Here is a 19,521-nt window from a genome sequence, read left to right as displayed (position 1 = left end):
GGAAATCGGGAAGCGGGAAAGAAAATCAACATTTCCTTGTAGAGAACCCTTCCGATGCCTGACCTCAAAGCAAAAAGGCTGCAAAGCCAAGAACCAGCGTAGAATCCGATCGTTGTTCCCTTTGTTACGTTGGAGCCACGTCAAGGGGGCATGATCGGTATACAGCACAAAGGGTCTCCCCTCGAGATAGTATCTCGGCTTTTCTACTCCCCAACGAACAGCCAAGCACTCCTTCTCGATTGTTGAATAAGCCAGTTCTCTAGGAAAGAGTTTACGACTGATGAAAAGCACAGGTTTCTCAGCACCATGTTCGTCCTCCTGTGAGAGAACCGCCCCAATGCCCACCCCAGAAGCATCCGTCTGCACTATAAAGGGTTTCAGAAAATCTGGGGAAATGAGGACAGGGGAGGTAGTGAGGGCATCCTTTAAAGCCTGGAAAGCTGAGGTATGTATATCAGAAGGGGCCGGTAAAGTGGAAGACTCAACGGCTTTTCCCAAGAGATCAGTGAGGGGTCCTGCGAGATTAGCAAACTGGGAAATGAACCTACGGTAATAACCCACCAACCCCAGGAAAGCACGGAGTTCTTTTTTTGTGGATGGGTAAGGTATTGCCTTGATAGCTTCGACTTTCTCGGTCTGAGGTTTGATGTGTCCATCCCCTAGGAGATAACCAAGGTATCGGACTTGTCGAAAGGCGATCCTAGACTTTTTCGCATTGATATGCAAGTTGGCTTCCTTTAGGCTAGACAAGATGTTTCTTAAATGGCTCATATGCTCGTTCCACGTTTTACTAAACACTACAATATCGTCTAGATAGGCAGACGCATAATTCAAGTGAGGTGATAGTAGAGTATCCATGACCCTTTGAAACATTGCTGGAGCTCCATGCAAGCCAAAGGGGAGTACTGTAAAGTGGAAATGACCAATGGGGGTAGAAAAGGCCGTTTTTCCCTATCCTCGGTGGCAAGAGGGATTTGCCAATATCCCTTGGTGAGGTCAATGGTGGTTATATAACGGGCCTCACCAAGGCGTTCCAGCAGTTCGTCCACTCTGGGCAGAGGATAAGCATCTTGTTTGGATACCCTGTTAACGGCCCTGAAGTCTATACAAAAACGGAGGCTTCCATCTGGTTTTGGTACCAAAACCACCGGTGAACACCAGTTACTGTGGGAAGGCACTATTATCCCAGAGTTTAGCATGTTTTGTACCTCTTGTCTGAAAGGCTAGACGTCTTGCCTCAGGAATCCGGTAAGGCTTTTGTTTAACCACCACATTTGGAGGCGTGTGTATATGGTGTTCTGCCAAATGTGTGAGCCCTGGTTGATCTGAGAAGACATCCGTATTGGACAGGAGAAGAGACAGGACTTCTTCCTGTTGTTCAGGTGTAAGGTCTTTATTGATAGGAGTGTCCCTGACTGTGTGGACTTTTTCGGTTACTGAGGAAACCATACTGACTGTCTGTGGAGGTTTTCCTAACCACTTCTTGAGAAGATTGATCTGGTACATGCTAGTTTTGTTTCTTCCCAACTGTACCAAATAGGTGGGGCGACCTATTTTTTTGACTATTTTGAAGGGCCCTTGCCATTCCTTCCTCATTTTATGAGTAGAAGAGGGTAACAGAATCAGAACGCAGTCTCCGACATCAAGCTCCCTCCACTTCTTGCCTCGGTCGTAAAAGGTCTTCTGTTTGGCCTGCGCTATTGCTAAGTGGTCATGAGCAAGCGTTCTGAGTTTATGTAGTCGGGACTGTAGCTGACGGGTATAGTCTAACAAGGCTTCAGCCTCCTGTACTCCTTCAGCTTCCCAACTGTCTTTAGTGATTTCAAGAAGGGTTCTGGGTTGTCTCCCGAAGAGCAACTCGAAAGGGGAGGCACCTAGGCTGGACTGTTTTTGACTGCGCAGTACGAAGAGGGCAAGAGGCAGCAACTGATCCCAGTTCTTCCCATCCCCAGACAATAGTTTTTTTAGAGTCAATTTGAGGGAGCCGTTGTAACGCTCAACCAGTCCATCTGTCTGTGGATGGTACACAGATGTTCTAATATGTTTGATGTTTAACTGTAAACATACTTGCTGCATTAACCGGGAAACAAATGGAGTCCCCTGATCGGTGACTATTTCCCGTGGAAAACCCATACGAGAGAAGACCTCCACTAGCCTCTGGGCTATGGCGACTGTAGTTGCTGCCTTAAGAGGAAAAGCCTCAGGATAGCGAGTCGCGTAGTCCACTAAGACAAGCGGATACTGGTGTCCCCTGGAAGATTTAGGTAACTGATCGATTAGGTCCATTCCGATACGATCAAAGGGAACCCTTATAATAGGCAAAGGAACCAAAGGGACAGGGGGAGGGGTGTAGGGATTTTTCTTCTGGCATATTCTGCATTCTTGACAGTACTTCTGGACTTGAGCGTATATTCCTGGCCAGAAGAAGCGTCTCAATATGGATTGCCCTGTTTTTTCTGCCCCTGAGTGACCCGCCAGCAGATGTGCGTGTCCAAAAAATAAAATCTGGTCACGAAAATCGTTCGGGACCAACAGTTGAGGCTCCTCATCTGCTTTAGCGAGTCTATAGAGTAGACCTTTTTTCCGATGAAAGTAGGATAGCTTCTATTGGATGGATCTTGTCGTTCCCGAGCCACCTGCCAGGCGTTTGTGAGACTTGCATCATTCAATTGTGCTGTCCTAAAATGAGTGTCCCTGGCCCAAAGTTCTGAAGCTAACAAGGAATCACGGGGACTAGAGAGGTTCTGAAGGGTGTCTAACAGCAATGCATTGAATGATGGATTGTCTGTCCCTATAATAATGGGCTCTGGTAGTCCTGACATAACCCCTACAGTGACTTCCATTCCTTTCCCTGAGGGGGTATACAGGGTGACTTGCTACAGGGTATTCTTTAACGTCCCCATGGACACAACGAATGTTAACAGTTCTCCCCGGGAGAAGAGAAGAGGGATCTACCAGCTCTTCTTTTACAACTGAATGTTTGCACCCGGAGTCCAACAAGGCCCTTATGGTAACTCCATTAAGAGAAACTCTTACATAGAAGGTGGTTCCTGTTTCATGTGCATACAGGATGGATCTGGGAGCATAGCTCACATCCATGGGCTCGTCCTCTTTTTCTTTTTGACAGTACCGGGCTATGTGACCCCACTCTCCGCAATCATAGCATTGGGGTCCAGAGTTAGGCAATTCAGGCCGTTGAAATCGCAACCGTGGTGGTTCGGGTATAGCCTTTTGCGTTTTCTTGTCAGGTTTGAGGGGGGGTTACGCCTTTGATCGTTTTATCTGGTTCTCTCATATACGGCTTGCCTTGAGCTCTAGCGTAACAGGTGGCCATTTCTATGGCATGGTCCAATGTCAATCCTGCATGTTGTTAAGCCACTGTTGTGTACTATACGGTAGTGACTCAATAAATTGTTCGAGATACACCTTGTTCATAATGGCATCAATGTTACCTTCTTGGGGTTTCAACCATAAATCCGCAGCTTCCTTTAACTTAAAGAATAAAGTCTTAGGCAGATCCCCTGGAGACCCTCTTTCTTGGCGAAACCGTAGTCGGTGGGTTTCTTCATCTACCCCCAGTCTGTCAAGGATGTATTGTTTGACCACTGCATATGCTGTGGTGCCATCTCGATTCACCATTTGATATGCTGCTTGAGCTTCTCCGATCAATAAAGGTGCCAAGTAAAAAGGCCACCTGTCCCCAGGCCATGCACTAGCTCTCGCGGCCCTCTCAAAATTTAAAAAGAAAGCAAGAGGATCTTCCCCTGGAGTAAACTTTTGCAGTGGCACTACCGTACCTGGTGGAGGAGCGGTAGCCCTTCCCTGACCCAGAACAGTCATCAATTGGGTTTGTCCTGCAGCCAACTTAAGGATATTGTCTGACTGGCTTTGTATAGCTTGGGAGAAGGCAGTCCGGTCTGCCTCCATTTGGGTTAAGATGGACTCCATCCTTTGTCGGATGGCGTGGTTCCCCGTAGGCTCCTATCTGGCTCGCCACTTGTAAGGATGATGCTGGGGAAATGAGGGATTCCACTATATAGGGTACTCGAATATTCCTTTTTATTGAGGTTTTGTACGTAATCCAGGTTCACAATGTCCTTTTGTAATGGAACAGCTGATAGGTATTCCCTGGAACCGTCAGCCTCCTTCTCTTGATGCCCCGCCTTGGTCGCTACCGCCAGCTCCTCTCCGGGTCGGTATGGCTCTCGGAACAAACAAAGAAGGGATAGGGCAATTTAGTGTGAGGTACTGGGGTACAGCCTTGAGGAGGAAGGGGAGTGCGGGATCACCAGGGTTCCACCACCGTTTTCTATACAACTATAAGCGTGACGGGGAGAGAGGACAACTATCCGGTGGCCACCCGCACCCTACCCTGTCCCACCCCATGTAGAAAACAGACCCTTAAAGCACCCTCGTACCTTGTCCAGCCACGCTTCTCCCCTGGAAGCGTGGCAGGGCGACTCGTGGTTCCGTAGGCCTCCTGGCTTGTCGAGTCTCGGTTCCGGCAGTCCGGGTCGAGCCTCTTCGGTCACGTCTCCTTCCTCGGCGTCCTCCTTGGCGTGGGATTCTGCATTAACATCGAAGAACGGGGCTTCCTTAAACGCCCCCGAAGCAGTGGATTGGTTCCTGGCCGATGACGAAGTGACCCGTGATTGGCCGTTGTCTGGGGACACCCCAAACGTCAGGGAAGGCGGGTCCAGTGACGAAGGCAGGAAAGGCGGTTCCAGTGACAACGGTATGGCAGAGGAAATCCAAGAAACGTTCACAGGATCCTGCGGACGGGGTGGAAAGGAACAATGGTTAGAAGGGACACCCCGTCCGTCTGAGTCAGAGTCCGAGTCCGGGACCCCGTGACAGTATCACACAACAGTCTGAACATTATTGTAGAATAGGAATGACCTGGTCTTTCATCAGTTTTAGTTGAATAAATGTAAGTGTTCAGCTTGGCTTCGGGACCAAAAAGCTCAACTTGAAGGTGCTAACCATGGAAAATTAGGGATTTTAGAGTACAGGACCACTTAGACTTTTAGCAAGAAATTGTATCCCTAATCTAGTGTTACCTAGAATATTAATGACCTTCATCTTCCCTGGTATGCCAACTCCTACTGCCATCAGCTCTAGACTTTAGTGTTGGATCTTAGACAATTGTGCTCCACATGCATGCTGATCCACAGACAATTACAGACATTTTGATGTAAATGCATACCTGCCGAGGACTGGATACATATATTTGGCAGTTCTGATGGAAGACTGTCCTCGTGACTTCCTTCTGCATAACTCCATAGTGTTGCAAGTTATACGTCTCTGCTCTTGTCCACAAGATAAATAAAAATGAAATAAATCCGTACTGATTAAAATATTTATTTAAACTCACTTTTTAAAATCCAGATAGTGTAATTTTTTTTGTTTTCGATAACGTATATGCCTGTGCTTTGAACATACCGTTCTACACAGGTAGCCTTACTTTTAAAAGATATATCCCTTTTTCGGTCACGCCTCTCAATGCGCATGCGCATTCAGCGAGACTATAGGGGCTTAAACACGGTTTACCTAGACTGGCGATTTGATGCTGTGCCCGTGCGCTTTTAGGTCAATGCGCAAGCGCATTGACCTAAAATGCGTGTGCACATCATCAAATCGCCATCTGTTCCCCAGCAGCACTCCTCCCACTCCTTTGAAGTGAAGCTTAGCTTCACTTCAAAGGCCCCTGCTGCTTCACACTCGCCGCTCCGCCCCGTGTCGTATGTCTCCTCCCCCCTCCCCACAGCAATGCCCTCCGTCAAAGGCTTTCACGGCCGGCCGGCCGTGCTTGAGACCCAACGTCTTTTCTTTGATGTATTTACGGTGCAGGTAAGATAACAACATTTTATTTGCAGATTTACATGCAAGTGTGTGCAGTGTCTATGTTTTTGCCTGCGTTAAAGACTGTTCATTGATCACACGTGGATGCATTTTTTCACTTTGAGCGCAATAGTTATATCAAATGCCGTAAATGAAACTTGTTAGGACAGAGTCTTAAGAGAAACAAAAACACATTCCGTTTGTGCAAAGAATTAACTAATATTTTGCAGTGTGTGCTTTTTAAGATCACCAGCAAAGTACAAACGTTACCTTCTGACTCGATTTTATAATACTACTTTGAGAGTTCTTCTGCCTCTCAGCTTATTTGTGGCACTGTGGTCCAAGATATTTCGTTGTAAGATCTTCTTTGGGCAGGTTTTGGCAACACGTACTGCTGAATAACACATGCTTCTCTGACACAAAAGCCACTTTGACTTTACCAGTGCTTGTTTGAAATAAATTGCTCAAGAATTTCCTTACTTTACGATCTGCTAGGTTCATTTTGGCTTGTTTTCTTAGTGTTTCTGTAGTGATATGGCCGGGAAGTCATAAGGCATCTGAGCCGGTTTTCTTGCCCTGTTGCCCAAGACGGAACTAAACTGACAGCAGGCTGTTGCTTGTCTTGGAAATCATGCAAGGTGACATCCGCATCTCCTGGCAACTACAGCCCTCTCTCCTCGCTGCTGCTTTTCACAACCCTTCCCTCCGCCCCACGCTCGCTGCTTATCAGCACAGACAAGACGCACACCTCGCGCTCATTCCAATACACACCCACCCTCCATTACCAGCATCGTTCCCTGCTGACTGGCCACAAGCATCAGTCCCTGGTGTTTCCTGGAATTTGCACAGATTGTTACCCAGCTGCGGCATGTGTACTGTTCAGTCCTTAGTTTATTATAAATAAATACATGCAGTTTTTCTAGGGTGCCAGTTAAGCCAGAATTACATAATATCAAGGCTGCCTTAACGGTGATTCCACCAGGAGCCTCTTTTTTTCCTCCACTCTACATTTCAAATCTCAGTTTTGAAGGTTCTTTTTCACCCCTAATTTCTCCATTATGCCATTGCCTGTAGTTGTTTATAGCATTAGTAAAGTTACATGTTTAGTTTTGTCCTTTTTTACATGTAAAAACTTTTACCATTAAAAACAACATTAGGTCACTATCCTTTATTTATAACATTTTACACAAAATTGTGACTCTGCACATCAATACATGTAAAAAAGGACAAAACTAAACATGTAACTTTACTAATGCTATAAATGTAGCATTTGGTAGATTTATAACTATTCACTTTACAAAAAACAAAATTAATACTTTTATAATTTGAAAAAATATAAACAAAAAAAATGTACATTTGCAACACCAAAAGGTCAAACTTTTCTATTGCGAGACCTATTGCATTTTCAATGCTTGTTTAAAATGTCTCATACATGTTTGCCTTGCCATTGTTCAGAAAAGTGCACATTGTTCTTTAAAGTTTAAATGTTTCAGTTCAAAGATGGAGCTTTTTGTATGTTTACTTAATTGTAAGTATTGCTGGTGCAAAAGTGTTACCTGACCTGTACCGTTAGAAACTCTTCTTAACATGGGTCAAAATGCTATACCAGTGGCCAAGCAAAAGACACCCTAAACACACTGTTTGCCATAGTAACCGTTGGACCTCTGTTGTGTGAATATTCTAGACCTCTCCACCGAATAGTCGTACCTGAAGTGCTCTCGCTCCCCAACCCTCTTTGAGGCTCTCATTGAAGCTTGCCTCCCTCATTTGAGTACTATTGCAGCAACTGTCCTCATCTCTAATGGCCCCCCTGTAGCCCATTAGCTGTCCCTCCTCTTAGGCCCCTCTCCACCCCTCTTCTCACCCTACCATAGCATTTAAGTATTTTTACAGTAAAGGCAGACTTCAAAGTAAGGGCTTTATTGATGGACCAAAGAAAACATTCTCCCCTGACTTGTACCACTTGTTTTCCTATGCTTCTATATTTGGAGTGTATACAACAATGGGCAGGTAAAGTATCTTGCTAGTAGGCGTGTTAATAACTTAGAAAGATATATTGCAAATGGACATTGCTTTCACAATCCATACACAATGTTCCTAAGACTAGACTCATCTGCTGTTTGTTCCGGGCCATAAGTCTACACAATACTTATTTTATATACTAAACATTTATTGTCCGAAACACTTTTTCTGCAATACATAATTAAATATTGAGAAAATGTCCTGTATTTGTACTGCTTGGGATCCAGTTTTGTTTAGTGTTGACCGGAACTTTGCGAAAGGCACATCTGGTGTCTAATAATATATTTCACCTTATTTGAAGATGAGAATGTTTTTAACTACATGCCAACTACCTTATTTGTGTGTCTTTCCTTAAACAGACAATAACCGACCATTAAGCTTATTTTTCTCAGTTATGCATTGTGTTTTCATTCTTTTTCCTATGCGTCTATGCATTGTGCAAAAGTATATGTAAAACTTTGTTAATAGACTGGGATTTGTTTACATAATTTTACATATCTGGGTGTAACTTGCTATCTGTGTGGATGTGGGCCCTTCAACATCCCAAATGAGGGGTGGAGGGTACTATACAGGTACTATAGTGCAATAAGCTATCTCAAAATCAAAACATTTTGTTTCATTGTTGCTTTACTTCCTCAGATGGTATGTCATTTTAAAAATCCTCTATAGTCCTAAAATCCTGTATGGAAAATTGACCTTGACATAAATCTAGTGAATGTTCTGCATGCCTTACTCTCTCTGAGTGTGGCCAAATTTACATCGCACATCTGTCTGCCTTACTTTCTAATATTGCATTCCTAAAAGTTGCCCAAACTTCACCTCCATAAATCACAACCTTTTCTTCTTGGAAACCATATCCTTCATCCTAACAATACTTTGTCTCCTCTAGCCTGTCTGTTCATCCTACCAACCATTTGCATGAACTTGCGCTAATTTAAGCTACCCCAAATAAGCTAAAGTAAATGCATGGTTTTTCATGAGAGCACAGAACTAATCTCAATAACCAACAATTACAAATATTCACTGAATCGACCATTAACCAGTGTTTGCACTACCTGCAATAAAACACTTCTGCATCTTGTCAGGGGTAGTAAACACTATATAAATGACTGTACAATACTGACAAACTCAACTGTTAGAGGAAATTGAGTGCTGGGTAGTCACCTTTTCAACTCCAAGTTTATGTTGACTTCCACTCTTGGTATCAACATAACTATGTTTGATAGTAGGGCTACTGTGGCCAATCTGAAGAGGGTTTTAAACAAAAGGGTTTGAGCCCTAAGCCTACATATAGATGGAACTGCTATGTCTTTGATAAAAAAAGGATGATGCTTTCCCTTGTATATTTGAGCTATGAAAGGGTATTTCCCTATTTGGCAAAATCCCAGATAAGGGGATGCGTGAAAGAATTTTACACATCTGCATAGGGCCATCATTTGAGAATTTCTGGTTTAAAAGTAGGGATCAGTGCAAACAACAAACGCTGTATTTCTGACCAGGGGGGTGGGCAATAATGGCATAACCCATCTTCTCCTAGACATGCATTGTGAAGCCCTAGTTATTCTCAATGGAAAATTTTGATATTGATGTGGCCATTGCATTGCAAGATACATTGAGCTAATTTGGAGTAGGTTTTTTATGCGTAATAACGAAATTAGGAATGCTATTGTGACTTCTGGACATGTTTTTATGTTAAATGAATTCAGGCTGTTATTGTGGCTTATAGTATTTGTCAACTTGTCGATATTTCAAATACGTTTTTGAGACTATGTTGGGTGTGACTGCAATGAAAAGTTTTTAAAGTGTTTTTTTTAAAATATGAATTTCTATAAAATATAATTAGTAATAAATAATTGAAAACTATTAGAATACAAATGGGAACTATGTATGCTTAGGAATGGTTATATGATTACTAAGGTTACATTATCACTTCCTTTATACTAACTGATTACGAGGAATCCTGCCATTTTCTTGATCAATCAATAGCTACTTGCAGATCCAACCGCCCTGTGATTCTGTAGTCTCATGCTGAAGCTCTAGTATTAAATTGTATACAGCATTTTATTAGGTCTGGCAGATAATTAGGATTTCATAAGTTTTATAACAATGCTCTCCTTGACAGTGTTGCCTTCTCTCCATATGCAGGTAACAAAGGTGATTCTGGCATTTCACCGGGCTGAAGAGGCAGCCTTCAGCATCCGCGAACAAGAGCTGTTCATACAGTTCTGCACAGTCTTTCTGGAAGACCTTGTACCATATCTTAATCGCTGTTTGCAAGTCCTCTTTCCTCCGGCTCAGATTGCCCAAATACTTGGTAAGTGAAATAAATGAATTAAGCTGAGTGTACAGGTCTCAAGCCTAGCGCAGCGCGCATTCTCTGCTCTAGAAAATGACCTCTTGGAATCACTTCAGCTTTTCAGCAAACTCGTGCGTGTGGCTAAAAAAAGCCACATGCACGAGTTTGCTGAGAAGCTGAAGTGATTGGCCATTGCGTGTGGCTTTCAAAAATTGAAAGCCCTCATTTGGCCAAAAGCGGGTGGGTGCATGTCCCGCCTTCTCTCTGAACGTTGACTCCCATGGCCTAGGGGTCTCGGGAGCAAGCAGCAGCGTGGCCGGGTGTCAGCTGCATTCCTTACATTCCTGGAAGTGCGCGCGCACACCACTCGTTCATTTACTGCTTTGGAAAAGCTGTGAACACTAATGTGGTGAATTAGATTTTTCAAACGTTTATTCAGCAGTTTAAGAAGAAGTGTACTTTTGTTAATTTCTCAGGAGTTTAATGGAGGGGACATATCATTAATTCTTCATCAGAGTTGTAGACGGTGCTTTGTCCACAGTGGTCTTTGTTGCATCCTTTTTTTTTTTCTTATTATATTTCTTTTTATTAACAGTAGGAATCAACATCACAAGGCATGTCTCAGTACATTCTTTTTTTCATCGCAAATCAATAATTTCCAGGTACATGTTTACTACGGCATAGTATTTGGTAACTAGTATCATGTCTACATTTATTCATCTTGAGCTGGCATTACTGGTGGAATACAGATATTCCCTCTATACATATTCCAGTCATTCCAGATGCGGGACCATTTTTTCAGACTTCCCCTTGCCACGTCTTTGTTGCATATTTAATGAACCTAGCAGGTTGATGGATTATTAACATAAGCACAGCATAGTTTGGAAATGTTTCGAACAATCCAAGTTAAAGGAGGAGCTCACTCACAGAGAGGAGTACACAATGTATACACTTGATGAGGAGCAGTGACGTCACACCTATATAATGAAATAGTGTGGCAGATTCCTAGAGCAGCGTTTATTGGTGGACGGTGCTCAATATTATTGCAGTGTTGTGTTTGGCTGCGAGGCCACGTGCTCCACGATTTACTAATGGGTGACAGGAGTGCTTTGTGAGATTAAAGAGGCGTGAGTCATCGCTCATTGCATGTGGTCAGTGCTGCTGCACTATTACGTGACTAGGATGACTTCTTGGAAATGTATACATAAGCCACAGTGTCCAGCTACACGCCAAGGCCTCTTTAATGAGTGCCCACTTCTCTCTCTGGCATGGTTCCCATTTAAAAACATCTATCAAAAGAGGTAACCGGAAATACCTCTGAAAGCTCACATGCCTTGTTCAGGACTAGTTAGCAGCCTGGAACTGACTGCTCATTAGAACATACAAGCATTTTCAATGCTATAGGTCTCGCTTTTTGCGAGAGTTTGAGCTATTGGCATTGTAAATGACAGTGCCTTTTAACACATCAATAAAAGGCATTTTCATTTACTATGCCAATAGCGCAAACTCTCGTAATTGCGAGACCTATTGCATTGCAAATGCTTGTTCCTGTTTGCTTGTTATGCACAAACAACTGCAATGCAGATTTCTTTTCATGTGTACAACATTCATGAAGAGGAAAACTTCACTTTTTAATTTACACAGTTCTTTACTTTCTTTTTCCTTTATCTTCTTTACTTCTTTCATCCAAATAAAAACAAATGTTAACCTCCCTTTCTTCTGTTTTACATAACCACTTCTGTTTTCTTTATATTGTTTTTTTGGTACTGGCTTATACTGTCTAAATATCTATAACACAGTTCCCATGACTTTCTACCCAACTAGTCCAGTATACACGCCATTTTTCACCTTCATTGAAAACCTGTGCAGTCAGAAAAATACACAGTATACAGTAGGTTTTGTATAAATTGTTGTCTTTGTTCGAATGTTCATTGATAGACGCAGACACTGAATAGTCCTGCCAATGGGTTCGAACTGTAGCAATTCAATAAGGGATAATGTATTTAAAACATGTGAATACTTATACACCCACCTCTACTGGCAGACCACATTTAAGTTATTTTTTATTTTCCTTTAAAAAGAAGTTAAAGAAATAGGATGCTAGCTTGTGGATCTCTTCATTAAGCTAGAAAATGTACAATAACTATCTAAGTTGGATGGCCACTTCACTGCTCTACTATGTTTACAGCATTTTGTGGTGCCTCAGCAAGCAGATGTGACACATTTTCAGTCCCTGGATACATCTGCCTCGCAACATCTTGTATCCCAATCTACTTGCGACATGCTGACATGGGTAGTCTGTGCTGCTATCTTCCCATTTGCCAGCCAGAGAAGTCCTTTTTCTTCTTTTCACAATGATTGTATGTCCACTTTACACCCATAGCCATTCCGTACAGGGTTTATGGCTTTTTTTTTGCAGTTTATAGAGGCTTTCACTTTTGTTTTCTTTTTTGCTCAACTCTGGGGCCCTGGCTTGATGTGTAGTTGGGATGCTGATAGTATAATATATAAAGGAGTGCATGTAGGAAGTTGGTGCTTTGCGGAGATTCCCACCTTTTATATGTATGCAGGTTTAATTCCCATTCAGCCTCTAGTTTTGTCCCTTTGTGTTTTCCCTTTTAAATCTTTCCTCTCAAGTCAATATCTGTCCTGAAATGGCGTGCTCTTGCCTGCAGGTCTTACGTTGTGAGAGAATCTCTCCTTTCGAATGGAATCACTCCCCTGGGTCTGGTATGGTATGCCCTCGCCACAAAAAGGTACTAACAGTCTTTCTGACTCCCCCCCCCCCCCCCGGGGGAAGACAGGGATAATTACCCCCCCAAACTCCCCCCCCAAAACACGGTGAGTGGGGGTTTGAAGTCCTCTTAACACCTGGGACAAATAAAACAAGCACTGGCATAGCCAATAGGTCTCGCTTTTAGGACCTTATAAGTATTTAGTTATGCAGCACAATATCCTTGGTGCAACAACATCAACTGTTGCATGGCTAAACACTTATAAGGTCCCAAAGGCGAGACCTATTGGCTATGCCAATGCTTGTTTACTTTACATCTATTTCTGTATTATCCCTAGACATGCAATGTATTTTCCCACCTTTTACACAGGCATAAGGCTTCTTATTTATGTTGTTTTCACTCTACCTGCCGTCTATTGGCATTTTAGATATTTACACCTACAACTGTACTACCCTACACAACTAACTTCTAGCTATGCCGAACAGCATTTATGCTGCTGCACAACATGGCAAAAACAATTGCTCCAGGTGGCGTTCATCTTGGAACAGTAATGAAAACAAATCATTTGAAGATGGCAGCCTCATGAGGTCATAAGCACATGCACGGCAGATGACATATGTAGGAGTCATCACGTTAGACTGCCATAGCATTATGGCGCATTCAACAAAGGCTGCACTGTTGGATGCGGTATAAAAGGACATTATAGCAGTTTTCAGTAGAGAAAAAGAGATGGAAGTTGGATATGATGGATGATGATGAGTATTTCTCAACACATACATTTATCATTTGTACAAATTACAGTGACAGCGTATTGTCTAGATATAGTACCAGGCAGATCTGGTGAGATTAAGCACTCCTCGGGAGTAGTTTTATCCAATGCAAGCAGACTGAGAATTTTAGTGTGGTGGTTCCAGTAACAGAAAGGAACAAAACTAACATACAGCACCTTGAGGTTTGGTTTAGTTAGGTGTATGTTGGCTGAGCACATGTTGCCAGGTTGGTAGTCCCCGATTACAGAACTACCTTTCTGTAATTCTGTAATTTTGGAGGAGCCGTTTTCGGCTTTGAAGACTGCTTCAGTACCCTGTAGAGATCGGTTTTTAGCTGAGAAGGGTACTGTGCTGCAAGGCTGGTGTGTATTGTGAGAGCTTCAGTTAGCGAAATTAGAACTTTGTCTTGAATATAGGGTTTGGGGGAGGGGGCTAGTGGAGGTAAGTTTGATAAGGAGAACTGGGGAGGGGATTGTCTTAGCTGTCTGGAAGGATATAGCAGAGTAGATGTACTATGGCATCGAAATGTTGCTGCATTGTTATGAATGTTTTCATATTGATTGAAAAGATAAAATGTACCGCTAAGTTCCTGGAGAAGGATGCCATGGTTATGGTTCTTCGGTCGGAGAAGTATGGATTATAGGGAAGTGGAGTGTCTTCCACGCTAAAGTAGTGCTAAAAGAAAGTACTCCATTGTCGAATAATGGAATATCAACTATTGAACCGCCATGTAGTAAGAGGTGTTGTGGGGCATTTGGAATGAGAAGTGAAAATAGGAAACTAAAGAAAGATTTGGGTGTCTTCTGTGTAGAGATGATTAAAGCTAAGAGAAGTGACAGTACCAAACAATAGAGTGTAACGAAAAGGGAGTGGAGTACTTGGGACTTCTGCACTTGCTAATAGGCCACAGCAGTACCAAACACAAGATGGTGCCACATATCTGAAAGACTGAGAGAGAAAATATTTTATCATTCCTTGCAACCTTAAGCTTTGACAGGGAATCTAAGCAGACCGTGAAGTAGATTCCCATGTTAAAGGTGGAGTGGTACATAAAGAAAATCGTTACCTGTGTGAAAGCTCTCCTTTAAAGGGGGGCCTTTAGGCAGCAAAATGCAGCTATAGCTATACCTAGAAATATAATATTTGTAACCACGTCAAGTGGTGTGGGAGGAGAATGATTTAAAGTACAGGAAAAGGAAGCAACAGACAGAATGTGAGCCATGGGGAGCAACACAGCCAGTGGCGCACATAGGGACAAAAAGCACAAGAGGGATAGCAAATGTGGAGGCAGACAAAGCAACATGGAGCACTTTGGGTGCAGAGACAAGGGAAGGATCCTGAAAATGGGTCCTCTCTTGGAGTGAGATTCATTTTAAAAAGTATTTCCTCATTTTGAGCAGTGGAAGGCAATCAAAAGATGGGCAAACATGAGAAGAAAAAGACAAACCACTGAATTATAGGCATGCCGGAGTAAAAGCCAACCAAAGGTAGCACTGGGTGGGCTGCAAGCCCACTGAAGGTTTTGTATACAGTCCACACTAGGCTTACAATAGGCTTACGTCCTCAGACAGCTAAAAAGTATCTAGTAGGCAAGACCTGAAAAAGAAAACCTTGGCTAAAAGCACTGGCAAAGCCAATAGGTCTTGCCAATTTGACCCACTGCCTGTGCCTGAGCTATTTAGGAGTGGGTTGCGTGGGGGGGATGCACATGAAGAGAGCAACAAGGAGTGCTGTGTGTTTTTCTGGGGGTCGAGAACACAACTGAGAGTTAACATATACCACATTGGCATTTTAGGGGTAGAAGCACACAAAATGGAGAACACTGAGCACCGGAAGCAACGAGATACGAGCAAAGGACTATTTAAAAGGGAGAAGAGCACGACAGAGCAACCAGGAGTACTCAAGCTTGTTGGTTTAAAGTAAACAAGAGAGTGTAGCAGGCAAGGGGAGGGAAGCATATGGGGAAAGCTACACAGGGCAAGCAATACAGGGCGTTTTCAGAAGGGAACAACTGCACTAGAGATAGAACATGGGAGAGTTGCAGGGGAAGAACGAATGTAAGAGCAACATTTACATCTTGGGGAAAGTGCACAAGGGAGAGTAACAGAGGGCAGGCATATTGGTTTTCACAAGCAAGAGAAGCACACAGAGTAAAGCAACAGAGCAGTGGTGTTTTCTGGGGAAGGAACATAGCTAACGGAAAGCACACGAGCGGTCTACACTGAGCAGGGGCAAGCATGCAGGGGAGAGCAACATGGCATGATGGCAGTAGATGGTTTTGGGGGAGAAACACATGACAGAAGAACATGGGCCAGAGCTTGCAGGGGGTGAGAGCAAGGAGGGAGAGCACAACACACAAAGTGGGGGCGGGGGTTATGGTGGAGGAGGATAGCACAAAAGGGAGAGAGCTGGAAAATACATGCAGTCTCTTGGAGTGCTTACCCAAAAAGAATATGTTACATAAAAGTGAGCAGTGAAACAAAAGTCAGTCAAAAAAAGGATGGGTTAGATGCTATGCTCCAAGGAGGGACAAACCAGTTGGGACAAGTAAACCTACTGAATAAAAAACAAAGCATGAAAGAGTAAAAATGGCAACCAATGGTATGCCCTCTGATCGTTTCTGGTAAGGTCATAGTGGGTCTTTCGCAACCTTTTAGCTTACACTACGCTGTTGCGCATCTTCACACAGTATACAGCCCCGGGGTGAGTCTCATGCATGGCTCCGAGAGGTGTACATCACTAGAGCACTGCTGAGTAACGCAGATCCGGAGGGCTGCAAGAGGCGCACACCTTCGAAGTGCTGCAAGAGTTCCATGGGACGGACGACAACCGCAAGCTCCGGAGTGCTGCAAGGCTTCAAGGGGTACACAACTCAGGATAACTTCTAGATGTGCACAGCTCCCGGGTGCTGCAAACTGATAGAAGAGGCAAATAAAGCTGACGAGAAGGGAGTGGGTAGTGCGAGCAGAGACGATAGAAGAGGCAAATGAAGCTGATGAGGGGGAGAAGGGAGGGAGTAGTGCGAGCAGAGACGATAGAAGAGGCAAATGAAGCTGAATGAGCCATTACAGAAAGCCAGATGGCAGCTGCGCGCGTAACCACACGCGTGTAACCACCAAAAGCCTGTAGTTAGCACTTTGAAAACCCACTTACTAAATGTCTCGCAGTGCATGCGCTGGCTCAGACGAGACCTAAAGATATATATGGGGGGGGGCGGGAGAGAAAGCCCTCTAGACACCAGCGACCGGGGATGGGTGAGCCCATGACTGTCCCCACGGGCCGATAAGAATTTCTACAGGGTGGCTAGGGGGTTTACCCCAAACATAAAGCACACTAATCTCCAGGGTTTTCAAAATGGTGTCTAAACAAAAGGATGGGGGGGTCTACCCTGGCATTGAGCCCTACCTCCGTGCCCCAGTAAGGAGGAGGAGCGGCGGTTTCCCCAACTTTGTCCCCGGGGCTTTGTCAATTGTCTAAACTAAATGCCTATAGTCTGGAAAATAAACTCCAAGTTACTCATTCAAAAACTAAAATGGTTACATTTAGGAAAAAAAAGATACATCTATAATCTGGACCTTTGGGGAAGTCGTAATGGAGCAGCTCGACAGATATGTATACTTGGTGTCATTGGCACCAAACTTTCCTGGCTAGTACATATACACTCCAGGAAACAAAAGCAACAATAATCATAAAAGCCATTGGCAGGTTTTCCAAGCATAGAGGGAGAGCAATTCGGTCACAGCAATAACAACCAAACTTATTCCATTGCTACTTCTTGCACAGATATGAGTAGAATGTGTGGTTTTAGACGAGGTTTGCAAGGGCTTCTGAGTAAGAAAACCTGGTGAGAGCCATAGAAGTCACACCACCCTGGATTCCCCTAGGTGTCTGTTTTTCAAAAACCTACAGGTTTGATAGGTCTCCCTAAGTGCCTGCTTAATTAGAGCTCAAAATTCACAGCTACCCATTTTGCAAAACAAGCATTGGCAAAACCAATAGGCCTCACCTATACAAGAGCTCTAAGCTTTGGCAATGTGTTTTAGCCATTATGCACACATGTGTGGCTGCTGTTTAGCATGGCCAAACGTTAGTGGCTCACAATTGGATGGGATGGAGTGGAAGTGAATCGGGTGGGAGTGGTAGTCGATCGGGGTGGGGGTGCAAGTGGATCGGGTGGGGGTGCGAGTGGGAGTGGATTGGGGTGGGGTGGATCGGAGTGGGAGTGGATCGGGGTAGAGTGGCGTGGGATATATTGGGGTAGGTTGGCGTGGTGTGGGGGTAGTCGGGTGGTATGGGGTAGAGTGGAACAGGGTAGGTTGGGGTGGAGTGGTGTGTGGGTAGAGTGAAGTGGTGTGGGGGTACAGTGGAATGGTGCAGACTGGGGTAGAGGGGTTTGGTGTGGAAGGAGAGTGGAACGGGGAAGGTTGGGGTAGAGTGGTGTGGTGTAGGGGTAGATTGGGAGAGAGTGGGGTTGTGTGGGGGTAGAGTGGTATGGGTTGGGGAAGTGGGGTAGATTCGGTGGGTTATAGTATGGTAGATTTGGGTGGAGTGAGGTAGAGCAGATTGGAGTGTGGTACATAGGCATGAGAGAGTGGTGTTGAGTGAATTATGGTAGATTGGGGTTGAGTGGAGTAGATTGGGGTGAAGTGGAATGCATTGGAGTGGGGTAGAGTGGGTGGATTAAGTTAGGATAGATTGGAGTGAAGTGGGATGGATTGGGATTTGGGTGGGGTAGACTAGAGTGGAGTGGAGTAGAGTGGAGAGGGATAGGGTGAAGTTGGATAGAGTGGTGTGGGTGGGGTAGATTGGAGCACAGCGGGGTAGATTGGAGGGCAGTGGGATAGATTGGAGGGCAGTGGGATAGATTTCGAGCGGAGTGCGGTAGATTGCGATGGAGTGAGGTAGAGTGGGATGGGGTTGGCTCGGCTAGATTTGGAGTGGAGTGGAGTAGATTGGGGTGGGGTAGATTGGGGTGGAGTGGGGTAGATTAGGGTGGAGTGGAGTTGATTTGGGTAGATTAGGTTAGCGTTTAGTAGATTGGGTTACATTGGGGTGGGATAGATTGTAGCAAAGTAGAGTGGGGTAAATTGGGGTACAGTGGAGTGTCGTAGTGTCGGGGCATGGAGTGTAGTATGCAGGATGTGGTAGCACTTTGCCATTACAGACAACAGAGAATCAATTGAAATGACCATTACATTTGCACCCAAACACAGGTTTTTTTACACACACACGATAATGTGCAAATATCATCACCTAGTATATTGATGTTTTGATCGTTTTCAAATATTTATTTCCACCACACTTCAGAACTACAAAAAATGCTTCATTTGTACTAAATCTGATCTATTGTGAAATATAAGCACAGTTCATATTTTTGTATGCTAAAAAAAATCTTACATCAAAGTGAGAGAATTTATGTGACACTACTGCTGAGTATTCATGTAAGAGGAGATGAAGTTCGAGAAAGAAAGCAAATGCCAAGCTCCTTCAGGAGAGAGAGCATAAAATGTGACCTCTGTCTTTGAATGCACAGCAAATGTTACAAGATAGGAACAAGATTAAAAGGCCTGATTACAGGAAGCAAGTTAGTGGAAGAATACAGTAAACAAGGTTTTGGCAATGAGAGGTACAATCTCAAACTGGACAGCCTAAAGCAAATAAAGCCATCAAATAAAAAGCCACAAAATGTGAGTTACAACCCACAAAGCCAATGGTAAGCAACAGGCAGAATGCATTCCTAAATCAGCTTTCGAAATATCCCCGAGATTCTTTAGCAAACCAGACATCTGTACTGTTTGGTAGGCTTCGACCTATAAAGGGTCCGTTTTTAGTGATAAAAATGTGATGTCTATGTTGC

The 19,521-nt window shown here is 44.0% G+C and overlaps 1 protein-coding gene across 2 annotated transcripts in view; it reads left to right on the top strand.

The window, feature by feature from the left end:
- COG8 (component of oligomeric golgi complex 8) overlaps positions 1 to 19,521 on the top strand; it is a 188,359-nt gene that overhangs the window by 21,857 nt on the left and 146,981 nt on the right. For both annotated transcript variants that reach the window (XM_078669309.1, XM_078669308.1), the window contains exon 4: positions 10,009 to 10,177. In XM_078669309.1, coding sequence (XP_078525435.1) covers positions 10,009 to 10,177 — 169 coding nt within the window. The remainder of the gene's footprint in view (positions 1 to 10,008; positions 10,178 to 19,521) is intronic.

The sequence above is a fragment of the Lissotriton helveticus genome, chromosome 12, assembly GCF_964261635.1.
Source record: "Lissotriton helveticus chromosome 12, aLisHel1.1, whole genome shotgun sequence".
NCBI lineage: Eukaryota > Metazoa > Chordata > Amphibia > Caudata > Salamandridae > Lissotriton > Lissotriton helveticus.
The sequence above is the reverse complement of the archived record's forward strand: the minus strand, read 5'-3'. Positions and strand labels throughout refer to the sequence as shown.